Source organism: Musca autumnalis, unplaced genomic scaffold (assembly GCF_047663935.1).
Source record: "Musca autumnalis isolate F117 unplaced genomic scaffold, ASM4766393v1 scaffold_2, whole genome shotgun sequence".
NCBI classification, from domain to species: Eukaryota; Metazoa; Arthropoda; class Insecta; order Diptera; family Muscidae; genus Musca; species Musca autumnalis.
In genome coordinates, this window is record NW_027411755.1 from 236,314,821 (window position 1) to 236,338,645 (window position 23,825).

At 36.5% G+C, this 23,825-nt stretch overlaps 1 protein-coding gene across 1 annotated transcript; it reads right to left on the minus strand.

Annotated features, from left to right (window-relative positions):
* Positions 1-10,757: 10,757 nt before the first annotated feature.
* On the minus strand, positions 10,758-12,576 carry LOC141393363 (uncharacterized). Its single transcript, XM_073966363.1, has one exon. The coding sequence runs from the start codon at positions 12,493-12,495 to the stop codon at positions 10,759-10,761; it is 1,737 nt and encodes a 578-aa protein (XP_073822464.1). The 5' UTR covers positions 12,496-12,576; the 3' UTR covers position 10,758.
* Positions 12,577-23,825: the final 11,249 nt, after the last annotated feature.

Here is a 23,825-nt window from a genome sequence, read left to right on the forward strand (position 1 = left end):
CGAAGGGTTTAAAAACCCCATAGGCACCATATTTAGTGGCTGGAGGTCCACTTCCATAATGGTCAATTTCGACCCATTCCTTTTAGTATCTCCTCCGCAAAACTTCTGATCCTTAATCCTAATCAACATTTTGTCGGTTCAAACGCCCAAAATTTTTAAAACCTCTTAAATACATGTTTTTGGGGAACAAATTGTTTCAGTATACACAGGCTGAGGGTATATCTCTGTCGGCAAAGCCGACTGATACTTTTTTACTTGTTTGGATCTTAGCTACAATTTTTGACCGAAGTATTTGCAATTCGACATTTGAGTTTCCCAGTGGTCACAATACTTCTCCACCAAAACCATAGGTCCACACTTTAATTTAGCCTCATATAAGGTTCCCGACGGATTGAATACATTTTTTTATGATTTTTTACCTTATTTAGAGGTATCAGTGGTCACAAAATATCTCCGCCTAAAATTGTGGACAGGAAAGAAAATAATTATTCCGTTTTACTTCGTTTATGGTGGAGGGTATAAAAGTTCGGCCGAACTTAACAATTTTTTAATTGTTTTTTTTTGTTCTTAATAAAATTTATGAAATTACAGCCTAATTTTTCTTCGTTTTCTTAATAATAAGTTTCAAATACTCACCCTAATTTGTTGTTTTTGTTAAACACTGGATTGCATTTGGGCCCTAAACATGTGCCAAAAGGCCCCAATGAAAAATGCAATTATACCCCAACATTATTTAGACCCCAATTTGATTTTCAAATTTTCGATTTACTTGTTGTGAAGACAAATTGGCCCCAAAAAGACGGAAATAGGCCCCAAAAGCTTTGTTGTTGTTTTCCATATGGGCAAATCCCAGAAACAGTCTACCAGCCAAAAATTTTTTTATTTTATCCAAATTAATTTATTTTTTCACAGAAGATTAGACTGGATATCTAATTTTAGAAATATGTTAAAAACTTTTTTTTTCTATCATTATTAACACAAAAATTATTACAAAATTCTACCCTACCTCAGGTTTTTTAATTTTATACAAAAATTGTACATTTTTTACATGTTCATATTATTACTTTAGTGTTAACATAAGTGGTAAACTCAAAAGCTATATTGTTATTAACTCAATTCTCTTAGATTTTGACAGAAAATATTATCTTTTACTATTTTGGAAAAAGCGAAATTAGGTACGAAAAGACAGATCCAAGCGGTGTAGCGTTCGTCACGAAAAATTATGTTTTTTTTATACTGTGGGCAGAAATTTCTTTTTTTTTTAAATTCATCTATAAATTTAAATTAAATTAATATCCTGCTTTTAAGGAAATAGAAAAAAAATCTACAATAATAAAAAATAAAAAAATTACAGTGCATTAATTTCTGTAGCGTTCGTCACGATTTGAGTTCTCCCAAAAAATAAAAAAAAAAAAAATTTGCCTTTTAATTCTGTTTTCACTTTCTCTTGTATTTTATTTTTGTTTTATTCTGTTTTCGTAGCGATTTGAGTTCAGTTAATATTATATTTATTTTCTGATGGATGTGCAAGTCAATTTAAAAACAAATTCATTTTAAGTAGTATACCCTTTTTCAAAGAAAAATTTGAGTGGAATTTTTTGCAACTGCTCACGGAAAGGGTGCAGTAGACGGAATCAGAGCTGTCGTAAAGAAAAAAAATTGGAAAATGGTAAAAGCTCAGAATATTGTTCTTAATAATGCCCATGATTTTTTTTTAATTTGGCAAAAATGAATACAAATGGTATTTTCATTTTATATATAAGCAGTAGTTATATACAAAAATCAGCTGGAATTCTTTCGGAGAGATGGGCTAACGTTAAGAGCATTCCCGGAATTAAAAGCAAACATTATTTTTCGTCATATAACAAAAATCCGCTCAAAATCGCACTAACGTCAGATTCATTAAAACATAAAATTTATTTATAAACATATACGCATTGATAAACTTATTTATGAACATAACATATGACTTAAATAACGTTATTTACAAGAAATATACATTGTTTCGTTAAAATAAATACACTGGTTTTTATTTACTATATACTGGAAAAAATGTAGCGTGCATCACGTAGCGTGCGTCACATTAGGTTCGCTGATTTTGGAAAAAAAATACAAAATTGTTTGCCTAAAAATTAATTGTTTTAGAATTCTCTTATATTCATCTTTCTTTTAAAATTTTCATTTTGTGTGCTTTATTATGCAAAATTTGCTAAAAATTATGAAAACATAGCACAAGGTCGGAGGCTACTTCCACTTTTTGTAGCGTGCGTCACAATAACTTATAATCAATTCTTTCCGCTAATTATACTTGATAAAAAAATTTTTTTTATAGCATTTGAAAGTGCTCTCAAATTCTATTAAATACCATGTATAGATTCAATGCATCTATCTGGAAAGTTCAAAAAATGTTAATATATTTGCCCGAAAACGCGTACAAATGTAGCGTTCGTCACGCAGGATTTACCCATATACCTTTTGGGGGCCTTTTTTCATTTTCAATTTGGGATGTTATTTCATGGGGCTTTATTTCTGTACGCCAAATTTTTAAAATAATTGATTTGTTCAAGAACCTGCAAGAAGCTACTATTTTATACTACGATGACATTTGTTCCTTTATGTTATCGGAAAAATGAAGATGGAATATTGAAGATGGAATATTGGGACATCATGGCGTTCTCCGCTTGAATTTTTTGTATTGCCAGGTAGAATTCAGGAGTTCAAAAAGTAATGGGAAAATCACAGACACGTGTCTTTTTTAGTCGTCTATCATGCTGCGGTATCAGAATATGATTAATTTTCCGAGAGAGATCCTGATAATATAAAATTCTAGCGCCAAGCAGTGGGTTTGTTAATGATCAATTATGGTGCCCAAACTTGGGTATGTTAATAGACCATTCGTGGACATGTTAATAGGCCACTTCTGACTCTCAATCACGGCCATGTTTATATTAATATTCTGGCTTCTGGATATGTTGGCGACCATACGTAACCCAACCTTTACACATGCCAGTGACAGTTCGAAAAATTCAATACATACACAATATTTTACTACCACAATTACATTTTTTGAATTGTCGACTCCACTGGCACTAAATTTTTCATGCTAGCAAAATTTTGAGCTGGCTGCCAGTGATATGTCGAAAATGAAAAAAGAGTTGCCGAGACTATTTTTTAATCCATGTACATTTTTGTTTTTTTTTTTTTTTTTTTTTAAGAATGCAAAGATTTAATGCATATTTTCAAAAAGATTAGGAATAATACGTCTTGGTAGCTGCAATATATTATATTAGTGGTTAGTAAAGACATAATTTTGATGTTTTTCATGCATATATAGGTTGATAAATAATTTCCCCTCTGGGATTATACAATATTGAAAAGGCGGCAATACCACATTCATTATGCTTATGATTGAAAACAATCTTTTTAAAACTAAATAAAATAAAAAAGTAATAAAATATGTTTCTCCTGTGCTGTTTGTTCGACCTTTTGTATTTGTATTCAAATTAAACAAGTGGTTTTCGAGCTTGAGGTCATGTTTTTGTTTTTATTATTTCCAATATTTCGCAATTCCTTTAAATTGCATCTTCAGGGAAAATATTTATAACTTATAAAACTAGTGTCAAGTTTACTTATAACTATGATAGACTTCACTATCGTCGTCGTCTTGTTTTGTTTAATTTGAATGAAGTAATAAAATATGTTGTGAATTGGGTTTTAAATCTGAAATATAATGCAATTTTGTGTGTTAATGCGGCTTAAAATAATTTTGAAATTGAACTTGCACTGGTATGTGTAAACACACAAGAAAACTGCATGCCAGTCGAACACTTTTTCGGCATTTTCGAGTATAATACATGTACTCAATTGGCACCAATTCACTGGCATGTGTAACGGAAGTGTAAAACTGATAATAGACAAATTGTTCTATCAATTCTCGTTTCATTTAACAATCCGATTATTTTCATCATGGATATTTTCACTAAAGGTTGGACTTTTCATATAGAAATTCGGGCACGCAATCATTGTTATTTTCATAAAGAAAACAATTGCAGTTATTTCCATAAAGACATTTTCGTGTCCAATCCGGGATATTATCATAATGAAATTTTGTGGCCAAATTATAAAGAATTTCTGAATCCCAATAGTGGTTTTGTTGATAGAGAATTAATGGTGAGCAATATGGAAATTCTGGCGCCCAATCGTGCATCCGTTAATAGACTAATTTTGACGTCCAATCGTCGGTTTTATCTTAGGAAATTTTTGACATGCACTCTTGAATTCTTTTAACATGTAATTCTGGCGCCCAATCCAAGATCTATACATGTATGTATACACAAACTTTTAAGCCAAATAAAGAATAAGTCGGTGTGACCTAGCCAATTTAATCTTTGTATCTCGATACGTTTAACTATACTGATGTCGTATAGCCGATACAGTTCATGGTTCTTACAACGTCGATATTCGTCGTCAACGCATATTGGCCCGCAGATTTTTATGAATTGGTTTCTCAAATAAACCAAGCACTGCATTATCTGCTTGCGTAAGTACCCAGGCTTCAGAACCATACAATAACACGGGTAGCAGTGTTTTTGTACCTCAAAATTATACGAAGCACAATTGGTCCAAGTTCTATGTACGCATTGGGAGTCCATACCATCAACTTGGACTTGTCGCACTTTACGCACTTTAGAAGATTCTCCTTCGACCTTCTTAAATGTATCATCTATTTCTTTTACTGATCGACCAATGATGTCAATATAGTTAGCATAGGCATAGTTAGCCATTTATTTTGACGTTTGAATCTCGTATAGCCTTGATCACACTGTATCCTTGTCTGAAACCTCTTTTGATACAGAACTGTTCGGAGTAGTTCTTTCCTATTTTAAGTTCGGACAAGGTATCAGTTGAAATATTACAACGAAGAACGAGCTTAGCGGAGATACCCAAATCAGACATTGCTTTGAAACCCTTTGAACGTAAACAAAAACATGGAGAGTTTCGATCTGCATGTCATGGGTCTTTTCCAGGATTTGTCGCAGTGTAAATATCTGGTCAATCGTGGATTTGGCAGGTCTAAAGCCGCATTTGCATGGCCTAATTATTTCGACTTTAGTCGTTCGCACAGTATCCCAGAAACTATATTATAAGCAATAGGGAGCATACTTATGCCCCTTATCTTCTTTCTTGTGGACGGGACATAGGATGCTCAGGTTCCAATCTTCGGGTACACGTTTTCACATGTGCTAACTACACAGAAAAAAAGCCACCCTGAAAATTTTGATTAAAAGCTTTATCACCATATTTTTGTCGAATGGTGATAAATTATTACGAATGTATAGGGAAAATGTTTATCAAACATGAAAATGTTACTAGAAAGCGATCGATAAACGATTTCAAACAAAAAATTTATTAAAATTTGTTTATGGTTATTAATGAATTTCTGTTGTTAAAATAGGTTTCAACGTTTATCGCATGTTCTCCCTCTCAAGAGCGAGAGAAAAAAAACTTTTTTACGGCATAGAGAGAGAGAGAGAGAGAGCGCGCGCTACAACAATGTGCTGTGTTTTTTCGTGAGATGTGAGTGTCGTTGCTATGTTTATGGGCACTTTTGCCGAATGGAGGAATGATGCGTTTGTTTGGCATTCGGTTTGTTTATCTACTTGTGCTCGAGTGAAGGCTTGTATGTATACAATAAGTTTCTTACAGTTTTTTATGAATCTAACAAACGAAGAGGGAAGGAAAAAATGGTACGAGTTCTCATGTTTTGTTCTGTTTGGTGGTTACGTTAGGCAGATAATATTTTTTAACCGTCAGTTTGGTTAGTTTTGGCAGTCTCTTTAAAGCAGTAGTTGTGTGTGGATCGGTAGCGCAGAAATAAATCAGTGGTTCTGTGTTTTCTTAAAGCAAAGGTGTCTTTCAAGTAAATTAAATTCCCAATACATTTTATAATTGAATTCACGTATCTGCAAAAGGACAATAAGAATATTTTATTGGACAAAGAAGCAACCGTATGTGATATTGGTAATAACGTCAATACATTTTATATATTTGATATATGTATGTAATATATTTGTAATTACAGATATCCATTTTCCCGCTGATGATTTTCAATGTGGCAGAAGAATGTGTTTTATTTCACAACTAACGACAAGCGTTCAACGATGTTCCCTGTATTTTATATTTAAAAGTGATTGTTTTTGTTTTCTTTTATTAAAATTGAAGTGTGGAACCAAATAATTATGTACTTCTGTTATTTATTATTCCATTCCGTTTTTCTTTCTTTCATCTGTTATTTCTTGTATGTATCTGTTATTTTATGTACCTATGTGTGTGCTGTTGCTTTTTTTTTGGCATTTTTATGCGTTTTTATTAAATAAATAACCACCACCATTTATAAATGTGTGTATGTATCTTTTTTGTGGCTATGGGTTTGTATTTAACAAAAAAAAAAAAAAAAACAACGAAATAATTGTAAATATGACAATTTTATACCGATTGAAATAATGCATTCAACAACTTTTTTTAACAAAAAAATGTTTTGTTTTTATCAAGCAAAATGTGGAATATTTTGATAAATATTTTTGTCAATATGTGAAATATTTTATCAGTTCAAGATAAACAAATTCAATAAATATTTTAGTCAATATTACAATTTTATTTTATCAAACAGTATTTTTACTTTGTGATCAAATAATTTTATCGAATTTGTCAATATGACAATTTTTTTATTGTTGGAAAATCGATAAATTTTTTGTTGAATCTTTGAATTTCTTTATCAAATGGCTACAATTTTTTTTCTGTGTAGCTGATGCATACACCTTATCAGCGTGTGGCTTACGGTTTTGTACAGCTCGGCTAGTAATTCTGCCTTATTATTCTTCAGCGGATCATTGCTCTTTTATCCCCTATCTAGGTCGGGCGGTATACATTGAAAACTATGTTCTGGAATTGGATCTGCGGTATCTTCGTCGTCTTCGTGTGTATTGAATATAATCTGTATCTGTTACCAAATTACCTTGCTGATCTATACAGGAGGATGACCAACGGCGTCAGTTTGAGATTTCACTCTTTGGTCGAATTTTCGGACTTCATCGATTTTTCCACAATCCCGCTTTCCCATTTCCCTCTTTTTCCTGCGGAAAATATTTTTCTCCTCTCTCTTTTTCTCGAAATACCTCTCTGGTGCGCTAAGATTGCTACTCACTGTAGAGTAGGCCTATGTGACGCATTTTTCTCTTCGGTAGCCGCACGACCTTGGTGGATTCCTTGGTAAATTAAGGTTTTTGCGGCTGTTACCATGGAGAAAGCAATACTTTTGTAATTGCGCTGATAGGCTATCATCTGTCCCAGTGGAAAACCCTAACCCTATGAAACCAGATCTGTCGCGAATCCAGGAAGACTGTTCATCGGCCGAATCCGATAGAATTAGTCTTCCGTGGTACGATGCAGTCGACGATAGAACCTCGACAATGAAATTAGTCGAGAATGTTCCCATAGACCCAACTTTATCGTATATCGCCGCGCTAAGGAAAAGAGTGCTTACTGTAGGTCGATGCACTACCGCTAGATGTTCGTCGGCAGTTTGTCTTAAGGTGGTAAGCAAATTCGGAAGTAGATAACCTCACTAACCGGATTGAACACAAGGAAACCAGGTCCAAGGTTTTCAAGGCAATCTGTCCAATCCTCTCCAAACGAAAAACCACCTTTCAACTTTCCCTAAAGAAGTTCGACCTGAAAGTCAAAGTAAGAATAATCAAGGGCTACAGCGAAATGGGAAGAATATAAAATGGCTGACTACTGCAGGCTGTCTATGGAGAAGAACAGAAACAATCGAGCAATGCTCACGACCACGAGAATGTAAATCATGGGTGAACATACGATTCAATCCCTTACAGCTTTCTCAGAACCTGAGTCAAAGGGCCTGTTTCTGTTTGGCGAAGACCTTAAATGGGTGTAACGAGATGAAATGGCCGCACCACGATACACGACAAGCACTTTCTTTTCTAAGTACTTACATTATTTTGTTTTTTAATATTCTTTTCTATTTCCACAATATCTACTTTCTATAACTTATTTTTTAGCACTTGATGAACAAAATGAAGACCTTTCTATTATGAGCGCAACGCGTCCTTTAATCTAATTTAACCTACCTAAGTTGATTGAATTTTTTTGCGGTTGTATGACATGTTTGCAACTTTCCTATATCCAATTTCGGCTTGTGCCCGCAACTTTAGACGGATTGCGAACTTTTGCAACAATAAAGTAATGATCCGACTCGGTGTTCGCTCCTCCAATTGTTCGTTGGGCACAAAGATGCAGAAAAGAGTTACATTGTTTATGTTTTTATAACATTTCATTTCACAAAACTCATTATAGACTTTCGCTTTGTTGTGGCGCCCAACGTTATATTACAATCGGTCTTGTCTATAACATACATAGCTGCTAGCGACGAATAATTATAATATATAATTGTTCCACAAACATCCCATAAGGGACAGGGGAGACTTCTCTCATATCAATGAGTGCACCCCGATTCATATTAGCTCAATGATATGGGACCTACAGTTTATCGCCGAGTCCGAACGGCGTGTCTCAGACACCACTTTTGTAGAGAAGTTTTACATGGCTGAAATACTCAGGAAATGTCGCCAACATTACTGAGGGGTATTTTGCCACCGTTGAAAAGTATTTTGATGTTGCCTGGCCGGGGAATCGAACCCACGACCTTATGTGTGCAAGGCGGGTGTGCGTACCATTGCACCACGGTGGCACCCAATTGCTACGTTACAGAAAAAACTCGATATAAAGAAACGATTATATTAGCTTTGTTCCTTTACTTTTTTAATGGTAAGAGTGGTAAAAGAGAAAATTGTCAAAATTGCTCTCTCATGAATATTTTTACCAGAAAAGTAAAGGAACGGAAAATGGTAGATCTGGTAGCAATGTCAAAAAGAAACATAAAAAAATCAATTTTCGTCTTTTATTTCACAGTTTTTAATTTAGTTTTGTCAGCGTTCGACTTTTTCTTCTGTTTTTCGTCCATTTTCTTCTTCATTGTGAAGTAATCGTCAAACAAAAGTCGAAAAATCAGTTCTGCCATTTTTTACCTGCTGAAATTTTGCTGGTAGCCTGTGGTAGAAGAAGACATTTTCGCTCCCTCTCACTCTCTTAAAAATTGCTTCCAGTTTTGCCACTTTTCGGGGTTAAGGAACGCTTTGCAGTTAAGTAAAGGAACACAGCTATTGTGTGGTAATTCACATTTTTGTTTTAGGGCGAAACCTATAGCTCTGCGTGTTGCGTGTGCGTTCAAAAATACAAAAACAAAATACATGTATTTGTTGTTGTTTTCAATTAGAAATACATGTATTTTGTTTTTGTATTTTTGAACGCACACGCAACACGCAGAGCTATAGGTTTCGCCCTTATAAAAAATCGTTCTAGAGAAGTGTGACTTAATTTGATGTTGGGCGCCATAACAAGTCGAAACTCTTATAAAAAGTGTTGTGAAGTAGTATATTCGCTTTTTAAATCAATTTTATATAAACTTACTATAAACTTGAATCAAAGCGAATTAAAGTAAATACTTTGCAATTAACCGCACCTATATTTAACATTTATGAATAGTTGTGGTCACAACAATTTTTCTACACGATTTTTATTTCAAGTCTTCTCGCAATAGAAAATATTTCTCATTGTCATTTCATTGGGGTTCTGTTTAAACAGTGATCTAGTTCTAAGCTGAATGATGAATTTATTACTCATAGTATTAGGAATCTCGATGGTTATTACCCGTGGCCAATGTCAAAGTAAGTAGTATGTTTTAAGTATGTTTTTTATATAATAATATCTGATGATTCTTCTCTTTAGCAATGTGTTCCTATCCACCTGCAACAAATGGACCCAGTAGAGTTTGGTGCATGGACTATAGACCGTCATGGACATATATTCGTCAAAATAATTCCTGCGTTCGTTTCAACTATGGAGGTTGTGGAGGAAATGATAATCGGTTTGGTTCTAAGCGGCAATGTGAAGTAATGTGTGTGAGATAAATATGCGTTCAGGGTGAAACAAAAGCTCCTCAACATAAAATCATTGTCAAAAAGGGTTTCTATAGAAGGAAGACCTCATAGTTTTAAAAATATCCCATTATTATATGTTTTCTTTTGCTATTGGATAGATTTGAAAACGTAAAATAAACCAATTTTGATGCATGAAAATAAAAAATTAAAAGTTAAAGCCAAGGAGGTTCTTCTTTAAATTTAATGATCACCTTTAAGTTTAAGTTAACAGGAACGCTATAAATCTGATCGAAAAATCCATAATATACTAAAAGAAGACTTATAATAATGGGGGTAGATTTTATTTTGTATATACAAAAAAATAATTGAATAAAGAAATAAAACGTTTCTTGAATTTTTATTGAATTCTTCTTAACAGAGCTTAAGGCCTGGGTACACAAGCTGCCTCACCTGCTTGCCTTGCTTTCCTGCTTCATTTCTGACATAACAAAAATAAAAGAATAAAGAAGATAAGGGAACCTAGCTCGAAATTGGCTTGGCCTTCTTTATTCTTTTATTTTTGTTATGTTTAAGCAGGAAAGCAGGCGAGGCAGCTTATGGACCCAGTCCTTTATTCCTATTAGATTTGGTTTATAAACATAAATTTAACTTACACCGAAGTTACATTTATCTTTATAAAACAAATTTCATAAAAATTTACCCTCCGCGTCAAAAACAAAATTTACACAGCTTACTTAATTTAAGACGTTTCCACCAGGATACGATTGCGGGCAACGGCATCACGTGAATTACTTCCCGTCATATTGTAAATATGCCGTCTCAAGATACGTATGTGTTTTTGGGAAATTTCAAAATTGTGCACCAAATTATTCAGCTGAGTTTGCAGTTCAGCAATGAGAGCATCACGTTCCTGGACCAAACTGCTGGCCGATGTTTGACTACGACTCAATTTATGTTCCAATTCAAAAATTCGCTTTTGTAAATCACGTTTCTGTTTTTCACTTTGTTCGCGTTGGCGTGTCTGCGTTCGCTTATTGCCATTTTCCATAGCTTGCATTTGATCGCGTACCTTCATCAGTTCCTCGCTTAATTTACGTTTTTCATGTTTCAGTGCGGTATTGTAATTACGAAAGATTTTCAAATCACGCTCGGCTGTTTTTAGACGGGCCATAGTAGCCAATTTCCTTTTGCTAATTTCTTCAATTTTCTTTTTCATCTGCGTAGCTTCGATTTGTATTGAACGCAGGCGATCATTGAGCAGGACATTATCGCGGGACATCCGTTCGTTTTTCAACTTCTCTTCTTTCATTTGCTGTGGCAATTGGGATAATTCGCGCAACTTTGTTTCGATTTTATTTCGCAATTGTTCAAATCCATGGGAAATCTCAGCCTCCAAATGGCGATTGTTGGTATTGAGTTTTTCAATTTGAATTTGTTGGGTCTTCATAACACGTTGGGCCCGCATACACCGGCTGTGATAGTCTTGAAGGCAATGTTGTTGTTGTTCAATAATTGAACGAAATTGTTGCTGTTCAGTTTGTAAACTGTCGATGGTGTTTTGGAGGATGACTTCAGCAGGATCAGGGGCTGCTGGTAAATAATTTTTATTTCTTGAAACCATTTGTGAGAATCCCTCCTCTCTTCTTCTTGTATGGCCTCTTAAAGGGGGCTGAATTTCTTTACCTTGCCTAGCTCCACGGGTATTATTTTTACCACTCCTTCTTTCAAAGCTGTCGTAAGACCCTAGATTTCCTTCGAAGTTTATTGCTGGATCCGTATATCTTTCATGTGGAACAACTTGCATAAAACTGCTGCCACGATGAAATATTTGGGTAGATTTTCTTTGCAAAGAAATATCGGAATCTGTAGAACTATAGGAGTAGGATTCTTCCGCGGAATTAATATCTTCACCACCAAGTTCCTGCTCTTTATGGCGTTGCTCCATAAAACGTTGATGTTTCTCTTGCATTTCACTCAGCTCATTATTGATTTTCTTATATTTACTCTCCAATTCTTGGGTGGTATCCTTATATTGCTTCAACTCTTCTTTGTATTTTAAAAGTTCCGAACGCAACCTACAACTCATTCTACGCCTTTTGTTCAAATCGATTCCCTCAATTTTTAACATTTCCTCCTCTTCCTCGTCATCATCATCACTTGGTTCGCTAAATTGTCCCAAATAAGTTTCTGTGGGAAGAATTTCTTCCGTTTTCATTGGATCTTTATAAAATTCCAAAGACCGAACATCCAAATTGAGATTATCAATAGCTTTCAATTGCCTGGAACTGGAGTTATGGGATAGTTGCAAACTATTTGACATTCGCTCATTATTAAGTCTCGAAGAATAGTCACCCGCAGAACGACTGGTTATTATGAAACAATTTGATGATCCTTCAGATTTGAGTTTGAGGTCTTTTGTTGAACTTAAATCGTTGGAATATTCAAAATTTTGACTCTTCAACTCCACATGGTCCATGTTTACGGATTAATAGGAGATTTATATTAACACAAAAATATTCTTAAAATTTGGAATTAACAACAAATTTTCACAAAATTCACATTCGAAAAATATGAAGTCGAAATGAAGGTCGAAAAAAATAATTCACAATGGAACAACACAGGAAAAAAATTAAGGTGGATTTTTTAAAGATTATTAGGGGTAACCAAATAAGCCACAAGCCATGGATTTTTTAAAGATTTTTACGGGTAACCAATGAGGCACAAAACGTGGATTTTTTTTAAAGATTTTTAGGGGTAACCAAAGAGAACAAGACGTGGATTTTTTAAAGATTTTTAGGGGTAACCAAGGAGACCACAACAAGTGGATTTTTTAACGATTTTTAGGGGTAACCAAAGGGCCACCTGACGTGGATTTTTTAAAGATTTTTAAGGGGTAACCAAAGAGGCAACAAGACGTGGATTTTCTAAAGATTTTTAGGGGTAAGCAAAGGGCCACCTGACGTGGATTTTTTAAAGATTTTTAGGGGTAACCAAAGAGGCAACAAGACGTGGATTTTTTAAAGATTTTTAAAAGAAATCACAAAGGCCACAAGGCATGGATTTTTTAAAGATTTTTAAAAGAAATCACAAAGGCCACAAGACGTGGATTTTTTAAAGATTTTTAGGGGTACCAAAGAGGCAACAAGACGTGGATTTTTTAAAGATTTTTAGGGATAACCATAGGGGCAACAATACGTGGATTTTTTAAAGATTTTTAGGGGTAACCAAAGAGGCAACAAGACGTGGATTTTTTAAAGATTTTTAGGGGTAACCAAAGAGGCCACATGACGTGGATTTTTTAACGATTTTTAGGGGTAACCAAAGAGGCAACAAGACGTGGATTTTTTTAAAGATTTTTAGGGGTAACTAAAGAGGCAACAAGTCGTGGATTTTTTAAAGATTTTTAGGGGTAACCAGAGAGGCAACAATACGTGGATTTTTTAAAGATTTTTGGGGTAACCAGAGATTCAACAAGACGTGGACTTTTTGACAATTTTTATGGGTAACCAGAGAGGCAACAAGACGTGGATTTTTTAAAGATTTTTAGGGGTAACCAGAGAGGCAACAAGACGGGGATTTTTTAAAGATTTTTAGGGGTAACCAGAGATGCAACAAGACGTGGATTTTTTAAAGATTTTTAGGGGTAACCAGAGATGCAACAAGACGTGGATTTTTTAAAGACGTGGATTTTTTAAAGATTTTTAGGGGTAACCAGAGATGCAACAAGACGCGGATTTTTTTAAAGATTTTTAGGGGTAACCAGAGAAGCAACAAGACGTGGATTTTTTTAAAGACGTGGATTTTTTAAAGATTTTTAGGGGTAACCAGAGATCAACAAGATGTGGATTTTTTAAAGAATTTTATGGGTAACCAAAGAGGCCACATGACGTTGATTTTTTAAAGATTTTTAGGGGTAACCAAAGAGGCAACAAGACGTGGATTTTTTAAAGATTTTTAGGGGTAACCAAAGAGGCAGCAAGGCGTGGATTTTTTAAAGATTTTTAGGGGTAACCAAAGGGCAACAAGACGCGGATTTTTTAAAGAATTGTTGGGGTAACAAAAGAGGCAACAAGACGTGGATTTTTTAAAGATTTTTAGGCGTAACCAAAGAGGCAACAAGACGTGGATTTTTTAAAGAATTGTTGGGGTAACCAAAGAGGCAACAAGACGCGGATATTTTAAAGATTTTTGGGCGTAACCAAAGAGGCAACAAGACGTGGATTTTTTAAAGAATTGTTGGGGTAACCAAAGAGGCAACAAGACCTGTATTTTTAAAGATTTTTAGGGGTAACCAAAGAGGCCACATGTCGTGGATTTTTTAAAGATTTTTAGGGGTAACCAAAGAGGCCACATGACGTGGATTTTTTAAAGATTTTTAGGGGTAACCAAAGAGGCCACATGACGTCGATTTTTTAAAGATTTTAAGGGGTAACCAAAGAGGCCACATGACGTGGATTTTTTAAAGATTTTTAGGGGTAACCAAAGAGGCCACATGACGTGGATTTTTAAATATTTTTAGGGGTAACCAAAGAGGCAGCAAGGCGTGGATTTTTTAAAGATTTTTAGGGGTAACCAAAGAGGCAGCAAGGCGTGGATTTTTTAAAGATTTTTAGGCGTAACCAAAGAGGCAACAAGACGTGGATTTTTTAAAGAATTGTTGGGGTAACCAAAGAGGCAACAAGACCTGTATTTTTAAAGATTTTTAGGGGTAACCAAAGAGGCCACATGTCGTGGATTTTTTAAAGATTTTTAGGGGTAACCAAAGAGGCCACATGACGTGGATTTTTTAAAGATTTTTAGGGGTAACCAAAGGGCAACAAGACGGGGATATTTTAAAGATTTTTAGGGGTAACCAAAGAGGCAACAAGACGTGGATTTTTTAAAGATTTTTAGGGGTAACCAAAGGGCAACAAGACGGGGATATTTTAAAGATTTTTAGGGGTAACCAAAGAGGCAACAAGACGTGGATTTTTTAAAGATTTTTAGGGGTAACCAAAGGGCAACAAGACGCGGATTTTTTAAAGATTTTTAGGGCTAACCAAAGAGGCAACAAGACGTGGATTTTTTAAAGATTTTTAGGGGTAACCAAAGGGCAACAAGACGCGGATTTTTTAAAGAATTGTTGGGGTAACCAAAGAGGCAACAAGACGTGGATTTTTTAAAGATTTTTAGGCGTAACCAAAGAGGCAACAAGACGTGGATTTTTTAAAGAATTGTTGGGGTAACCAAAGAGGCAACAAGACGCGGATATTTTAAAGATTTTTGGGCGTAACCAAAGAGGCAACAAGACGTGGATTTTTTAAAGAATTGTTGGGGTAACCAAAGAGGCAGCAAGGCGTGGATTTTTTAAAGATTTTTAGGGGTAACCAAAGAGGCAGCAAGGCGTGGATTTTTTAAAGATTTTTAGGGGTAACCAAAGAGGCAGCAAGGCGTGGATTTTTTAAAGATTTTTAGGGGTAACCAAAGAGGCAGCAAGGCGTGGATTTTTTTAAAGATTTTTAGGGGTAACCAAAGAGGCAGCAAGGCGTGGATTTTTTAAAGATTTTTAGGGGTAACCAAAGAGGCAGCAAGGCGTGGATTTTTTAAAGATTTTTAGGGGTAACCAAAGAGGCAGCAAGGCGTGGATTTTTTAAAGATTTTTAGGGGTAACCAAAGAGGCAGCAAGGCGTGGATTTTTTAAAGATTTTTAGGGGTAACCAAAGAGGCAGCAAGGCGTGGATTTTTTAAAGATTTTTAGGGGTAACCAAAGAGGCAGCAAGGCGTGGATTTTTTAAAGATTTTTAGGGGTAACCAAAGAGGCAGCAAGGCGTGGATTTTTTAAAGATTTTTAGGGGTAACCAAAGAGGCAGCAAGGCGTGGATTTTTTAAAGATTTTTAGGGGTAACCAAAGAGGCAGCAAGGCGTGGATTTTTTAAAGATTTTTAGGGGTAACCAAAGAGGCAGCAAGGCGTGGATTTTTTAAAGATTTTTAGGGGTAACCAAAGAGGCAGCAAGGCGTGGATTTTTTAAAGATTTTTAGGCGTAACCAAAGAGGCAACAAGACGTGGATTTTTTAAAGAATTTTAGGGGTAACCAAAGAGGCAACAAGACGTGGATTTTTTAAAGAATTTTAGGGGTAACCAAAGAGGCAACAAGACGTGGATTTTTTAAAGATTTTTAGGCGTAACCAAAGAGGCAACAAGACGTGGATTTTTTAAAGAATTGTTGGGGTAACCAAAGAGGCAACAAGACCTGTATTTTTAAAGATTTTTAGGGGTAACCAAAGAGGCCACATGACGTGGATTTTTTAAAGATTTTTAGGGGTAACCAAAGAGGCCACATGACGTGGATTTTTAAAGATTTTTAGGGGTAACCAAAGAGGCCACATGACGTGGATTTTTTAAAGATTTTAAGGGGTAACCAAAGAGGCCACATGACGTGGATTTTTTAAAGATTTTTAGGGGTAACCAAAGAGGCCACATGACGTGGATTTTTAAATATTTTTAGGGGTAACCAAAGAGGCAGCAAGGCGTGGATTTTTTAAAGATTTTTAGGGGTAACCAAAGAGGCAGCAAGGCGTGAATTTTTTTAAGATTTTTAGGGGTAACCAAAGAGGCAACAAGACGTGGATTTTTTAAAGAATTTTAGGGGTAACCAAAGAGGCAACAAGACGTGGATTTTTTAAAGAATTTTAGGGGTAACCAAAGAGGCAACAAGACGTGGATTTTTTAAAGATTTTTAGGGGTAACCAAAGGGCAACAAGACGCGGATTTTTTAAAGATTTTTAGGGGTAACCAAAGGGCAACAAGACGCGGATTTTTTAAAGATTTTTAGGGCTAACCAAAGAGGCAACAAGACGTGGATATTTTAAAGATTTTTAGGGGTAACCAAAGAGGCAACAAGACGTGGATTTTTTAAAGATTTTTAGGGGTAACCAAAGGGCAACAAGACGCGGATTTTTTAAAGATTTTTAGGGCTAACCAAAGAGGCAACAAGACGTGGATTTTTTAAAGATTTTTAGGGGTAACCAAAGGGCAACAAGACGCGGATTTTTTAAAGAATTGTTGGGGTAACCAAAGAGGCAACAAGACGTGGATTTTTTAAAGATTTTTAGGCGTAACCAAAGAGGCAACAAGACGTGGATTTTTTAAAGAATTGTTGGGGTAACCAAAGAGGCAACAAGACGCGGATATTTTAAAGATTTTTGGGCGTAACCAAAGAGGCAACAAGACGTGGATTTTTTAAAGAATTGTTGGGGTAACCAAAGAGGCAGCAAGGCGTGGATTTTTTAAAGATTTTTAGGGGTAACCAAAGAGGCCACATGACGTGGATTTTTTAAAGATTTTTAGGGGTAACCAAAGAGGCCACATGACGTGGATTTTTAAATATTTTTAGGGGTAACCAAAGAGGCAGCAAGGCGTGGATTTTTTAAAGATTTTTAGGGGTAACCAAAGAGGCAGCAAGGCGTGAATTTTTTTAAGATTTTTAGGGGTAACCAAAGAGGCAACAAGACGTGGATTTTTTAAAGAATTTTAGGGGTAACCAAAGAGGCAACAAGACGTGGATTTTTTAAAGAATTTTAGGGGTAACCAAAGAGGCAACAAGACGTGGATTTTTTAAAGATTTTTAGGGGTAACCAAAGGGCAACAAGACGGGGATATTTTAAAGATTTTTAGGGGTAACCAAAGAGGCAACAAGACGTGGATTTTTTAAAGATTTTTAGGGGTAACCAAAGGGCAACAAGACGCGGATTTTTTAAAGATTTTTAGGGCTAACCAAAGAGGCAACAAGACGTGGATTTTTTAAAGATTTTTAGGGGTAACCAAAGGGCAACAAGACGCGGATTTTTTAAAGAATTGTTGGGGTAACCAAAGAGGCAACAAGACGTGGATTTTTTAAAGATTTTTAGGCGTAACCAAAGAGGCAACAAGACGTGGATTTTTTAAAGAATTGTTGGGGTAACCAAAGAGGCAACAAGACGCGGATATTTTAAAGATTTTTGGGCGTAACCAAAGAGGCAACAAGACGTGGATTTTTTAAAGAATTGTTGGGGTAACCAAAGAGGCAGCAAGGCGTGGATTTTTTAAAGATTTTTAGGGGTAACCAAAGAGGCAGCAAGGCGTGGATTTTTTAAAGATTTTTAGGGGTAACCAAAGAGGCAGCAAGGCGTGGATTTTTTAAAGATTTTTAGGGGTAACCAAAGAGGCAGCAAGGCGTGGATTTTTTAAAGATTTTTAGGGGTAACCAAAGAGGCAGCAAGGCGTGGATTTTTTTAAAGATTTTTAGGGGTAACCAAAGAGGCAGCAAGGCGTGGATTTTTTAAAGATTTTTAGGGGTAACCAAAGAGGCAGCAAGGCGTGGATTTTTTAAAGATTTTTAGGGGTAACCAAAGAGGCAGCAAGGCGTGGATTTTTTAAAGATTTTTAGGGGTAACCAAAGAGGCAGCAAGGCGTGGATTTTTTAAAGATTTTTAGGGGTAACCAAAGAGGCAGCAAGGCGTGGATTTTTTAAAGATTTTTAGGGGTAACCAAAGAGGCAGCAAGGCGTGGATTTTTTAAAGATTTTTAGGGGTAACCAAAGAGGCAGCAAGGCGTGTATTTTTTAAAGATTTTTAGGGGTAACCAAAGAGGCAGCAAGGCGTGGATTTTTTAAAGATTTTTAGGGGTAACCAAAGAGGCAGCAAGGCGTGGATTTTTTAAAGATTTTTAGGGGTAACCAAAGAGGCAGCAAGGCGTGGATTTTTTAAAGATTTTTAGGGGTAACCAAAGAGGCAGCAAGGCGTGGATTTTTTAAAGATTTTTAGGGGTAACCAAAGAGGCAGCAAGGCGTGGATTTTTTAAAGATTTTTAGGGGTAACCAAAGAGGCAGCAAGGCGTGGATTTTTTAAAGATTTTTAGGGGTAACCAAAGAGGCAGCAAGGCGTGGATTTTTTAAAGATTTTTAGGGGTAACCAAAGAGGCAGCAATGCGTGGATTTTTTAAAGATTTTTAGGGGTAACCAAAGAGGCAGCAAGGCGTGGATTTTTTAAAGATTTTTAGGGGTAACCAAAGAGGCAGCAAGGCGTGGATTTTTTAAAGATTTTTAGGGGTAACCAAAGAGGCAGCAAGGCGTGGATTTTTTAAAGATTTTTAGGGGTAACCAAAGAGGCAGCAAGGCGTGGATTTTTTAAAGATTTTTAGGGGTAACCAAAGAGGCAGCAAGGCGTGGATTTTTTAAAGATTTTTAGGGGTAACCAAAGAGGCAGCAAGGCGTGGATTTTTTAAAGATTTTTAGGGGTAACCAAAGAGGCAGCAAGGCGTGGATTTTTTAAAGATTTTTAGGGGTAACCAAAGAGGCAGCAAGGCGTGGATTTTTTAAAGATTTTTAGGGGTAACCAAAGAGGCAGCAAGGCGTGGATTTTTTAAAGATTTTTAGGGGTAACCAAAGAGGCAGCAAGGCGTGGATTTTTTAAAGATTTTTAGGGGTAACCAAAGAGGCAGCAAGGCGTGGATTTTTTAAAGATTTTTAGGGGTAACCAAAGAGGCAGCAAGGCGTGGATTTTTTAAAGATTTTTAGGGGTAACCAAAGAGGCAGCAAGGCGTGGATTTTTTAAAGATTTTTAGGGGTAACCAAAGAGGCAGCAAGGCGTGGATTTTTTAAAGATTTTTAGGGGTAACCAAAGAGGCAGCAAGGCGTGGATTTTTTAAAGATTTTTAGGGGTAACCAAAGAGGCAGCAAGGCGTGGATTTTTTAAAGATTTTTAGGGGTAACCAAAGAGGCAGCAAGGCGTGGATTTTTTAAAGATTTTTAGGGGTAACCAAAGAGGCAGCAAGGCGTGGATTTTTTAAAGATTTTTAGGGGTAACCAAAGAGGCAGCAAGGCGTGGATTTTTTAAAGATTTTTAGGGGTAACCAAAGAGGCAGCAAGGCGTGGATTTTTTAAAGATTTTTAGGGGTAACCAAAGAGGCAGCAAGGCGTGGATTTTTTAAAGATTTTTAGGGGTAACCAAAGAGGCAGCAAGGCGTGGATTTTTTAAAGATTTTTAGGGGTAACCAAAGAGGCAGCAAGGCGTGGATTTTTTAAAGATTTTTAGGGGTAACCAAAGAGGCAGCAAGGCGTGGATTTTTTAAAGATTTTTAGGGGTAACCAAAGAGGCAGCAAGGCGTGGATTTTTTAAAGATTTTTAGGGGTAACCAAAGAGGCAGCAAGGCGTGGATTTTTTAAAGATTTTTAGGGGTAACCAAAGAGGCAGCAAGGCGTGGATTTTTTAAAGATTTTTAGGGGTAACCAAAGAGGCAGCAAGGCGTGGATTTTTTAAAGATTTTTAGGGGTAACCAAAGAGGCAGCAAGGCGTGGATTTTTTAAAGATTTTTAGGGGTAACCAAAGAGGCAGCAAGGCGTGGATTTTTTAAAGATTTTTAGGGGTAACCAAAGAGGCAGCAAGGCGTGGATTTTTTAAAGATTTTTAGGGGTAACCAAAGAGGCAGCAAGGCGTGGATTTTTTAAAGATTTTTAGGGGTAACCAAAGAGGCAGCAAGGCGTGGATTTTTTAAAGATTTTTAGGGGTAACCAAAGAGGCAGCAAGGCGTGGATTTTTTAAAGATTTTTAGGGGTAACCAAAGAGGCAGCAAGGCGTGGATTTTTTAAAGATTTTTAGGGGTAACCAAAGAGGCAGCAAGGCGTGGATTTTTTAAAGATTTTTAGGGGTAACCAAAGAGGCAGCAATGCGTGGATTTTTTGAAGATTTTTAGGGGTAACCAAAGAGGCAGCAAGGCGTGGATTTTTTAAAGATTTTTAGGGGTAACCAAAGAGGCAGCAAGGCGTGGATTTTTTAAAGATTTTTAGGGGTAACCAAAGAGGCAGCAAGGCGTGGATTTTTTAAAGATTTTTAGGGGTAACCAAAGAGGCAGCAAGGCGTGGATTTTTTAAAGATTTTTAGGGGTAACCAAAGAGGCAGCAAGGCGTGGATTTTTTAAAGATTTTTAGGGGTAACCAAAGAGGCAGCAAGGCGTGGATTTTTTAAAGATTTTTAGGGGTAACCAAAGAGGCAGCAAGGCGTGGATTTTTTAAAGATTTTTAGGGGTAACCAAAGAGGCAGCAAGGCGTGGATTTTTTAAAGATTTTTAGGGGTAAGAGGCAGCAAGGCGTGGATTTTTTAAAGATTTTTAGGGGTAACCAAAGAGGCAGCAAGGCGTGGATTTTTTAAAGATTTTTAGGGGTAAGAGGCAGCAAGGCGTGGATTTTTTAAAGATTTTTAGGGGTAACCAAAGAGGCAGCAAGGCGTGGATTTTTTAAAGATTTTTAGGGGTAACCAAAGAGGCAGCAAGGCGTGGATTTTTTAAAGATTTTTAGGGGTAACCAAAGAGGCAGCAAGGCGTGGATTTTTTAAAGATTTTTAGGGGTAACCAAAGAGGCAGCAAGGCGTGGATTTTTTAAAGATTTTTAGGGGTAACCAAAGAGGCAGCAAGGCGTGGATTTTTTAAAGATTTTTAGGGGTAACCAAAGAGGCAACAAGGCGTGGATTTTTTAAAGATTTTTAGGGGTAACCAAAGAGGCAGCAAGGCGTGGATTTTTTAAAGATTTTTAGGGGTAACCAAAGAGGCAGCAAGGCGTGGATTTTTTAAAGATTTTTAGGGGTAACCAAAGAGGCAACAAGGCGTGGATTTTTTAAAGATTTTTAGGGGTAACCAAAGAGGCAGCAAGGCGTGGATTTTTTAAAGATTTTTAGGGGTAACCAAAGAGGCAGCAAGGCGTGGATTTTTTAAAGATTTTTAGGGGTAACCAAAGAGGCAGCAAGGCGTGGATTTTTTAAAGATTTTTAGGGGTAACCAAAGAGGCAGCAAGGCGTGGATTTTTTAAAGATTTTTAGGGGTAACCAAAGAGGCAGCAAGGCGTGGATTTTTTGAAGATTTTTAGGGGTAACCAAAGAGGCAGCAAGGCGTGGATTTTTTAAAGATTTTTAGGGGTAACCAAAGAGGCAGCAAGGCGTGGATTTTTTGAAGATTTTTAGGGGTAACCAAAGAGGCAGCAAGGCGTGGATTTTTTAAAGATTTTTAGGGGTAACCAAAGAGGCAGCAAGGCGTGGATTTTTTAAAGATTTTTAGGGGTAACCAAAGAGGCAGCAAGGCGTGGATTTTTTAAAGATTTTTAGGGGTAACCAAAGAGGCAGCAAGGCGTGGATTTTTTAAAGATTTTTAGGGGTAACCAAAGAGGCAGCAAGGCGTGGATTTTTTAAAGATTTTTAGGGGTAACCAAAGAGGCAGCAAGGCGTGGATTTTTTAAAGATTTTTAGGGGTAACCAAAGAGGCAGCAAGGCGTGGATTTTTTAAAGATTTTTAGGGGTAACCAAAGAGGCAGCAAGGCGTGGATTTTTTAAAGATTTTTAGGGGTAAACAAAGAGGCAGCAAGGCGTGGATTTTTTAAAGATTTTTAGGGGTAACCAAAGAGGCAGCAAGGCGTGGATTTTTTAAAGATTTTTAGGGGTAACCAAAGAGGCAGCAAGGCGTGGATTTTTTAAAGATTTTTAGGGGTAACCAAAGAGGCAGCAAGGCGTGGATTTTTTAAAGATTTTTAGGGGTAACCAAAGAGGCAGCAAGGCGTGGATTTTTTAAAGATTTTTAGGGGTAACCAAAGAGGCAGCAAGGCGTGGATTTTTTAAAGATTTTTAGGGGTAACCAAAGAGGCAGCAAGGCGTGGATTTTTTAAAGATTTTTAGGGGTAACCAAAGAGGCAGCAAGGCGTGGATTTTTTAAAGATTTTTAGGGGTAACCAAAGAGGCAGCAAGGCGTGGATTTTTTAAAGATTTTTAGGGGTAACCAAAGAGGCAGCAAGGCGTGGATTTTTTAAAGATTTTTAGGGGTAACCAAAGAGGCAGCAAGGCGTGGATTTTTTAAAGATTTTTAGGGGTAACCAAAGAGGCAGCAAGGCGTGGATTTTTTAAAGATTTTTAGGGGTAACCAAAGAGGCAGCAAGGCGTGGATTTTTTAAAGATTTTTAGGGGTAACCAAAGAGGCAGCAAGGCGTGGATTTTTTAAAGATTTTTAGGGGTAACCAAAGAGGCAGCAAGGCGTGGATTTTTTAAAGATTTTTAGGGGTAACCAAAGAGGCAGCAAGGCGTGGATTTTTTAAAGATTTTTAGGGGTAACCAAAGAGGCAGCAAGGCGTGGATTTTTTAAAGATTTTTAGGGGTAACCAAAGAGGCAGCAAGGCGTGGATTTTTTAAAGATTTTTAGGGGTAACCAAAGAGGCAACAAGGCGTGGATTTTTTAAAGATTTTTAGGGGTAACCAAAGAGGCAGCAAGGCGTGGATTTTTTAAAGATTTTTAGGGGTAACCAAAGAGGCAGCAAGGCGTGGATTTTTTAAAGATTTTTAGGGGTAACCAAAGAGGCAGCAAGGCGTGGATTTTTTAAAGATTTTTAGGGGTAACCAAAGAGGCAGCAAGGCGTGGATTTTTTAAAGATTTTTAGGGGTAACCAAAGAGGCAGCAAGGCGTGGATTTTTTAAAGATTTTTAGGGGTAACCAAAGAGGCAGCAAGGCGTGGATTTTTTAAAGATTTTTAGGGGTAACCAAAGAGGCAGCAAGGCGTGGATTTTTTAAAGATTTTTAGGGGTAACCAAAGAGGCAGCAAGGCGTGGATTTTTTAAAGATTTTTAGGGGTAACCAAAGAGGCAGCAAGGCGTGGATTTTTTAAAGATTTTTAGGGGTAACCAAAGAGGCAGCAAGGCGTGGATTTTTTAAAGATTTTTAGGGGTAACCAAAGAGGCAGCAAGGCGTGGATTTTTTAAAGATTTTTAGGGGTAACCAAAGAGGCAGCAAGGCGTGGATTTTTTAAAGATTTTTAGGGGTA

Bases quoted from the DNA above. Each gene is read 5' to 3' on its own strand.
- LOC141393363 (XM_073966363.1), bottom strand. From the start codon at position 12,495: ATGGACCATGTGGAGTTGAAGAGTCAAAATTTTGAATATTCCAACGAT.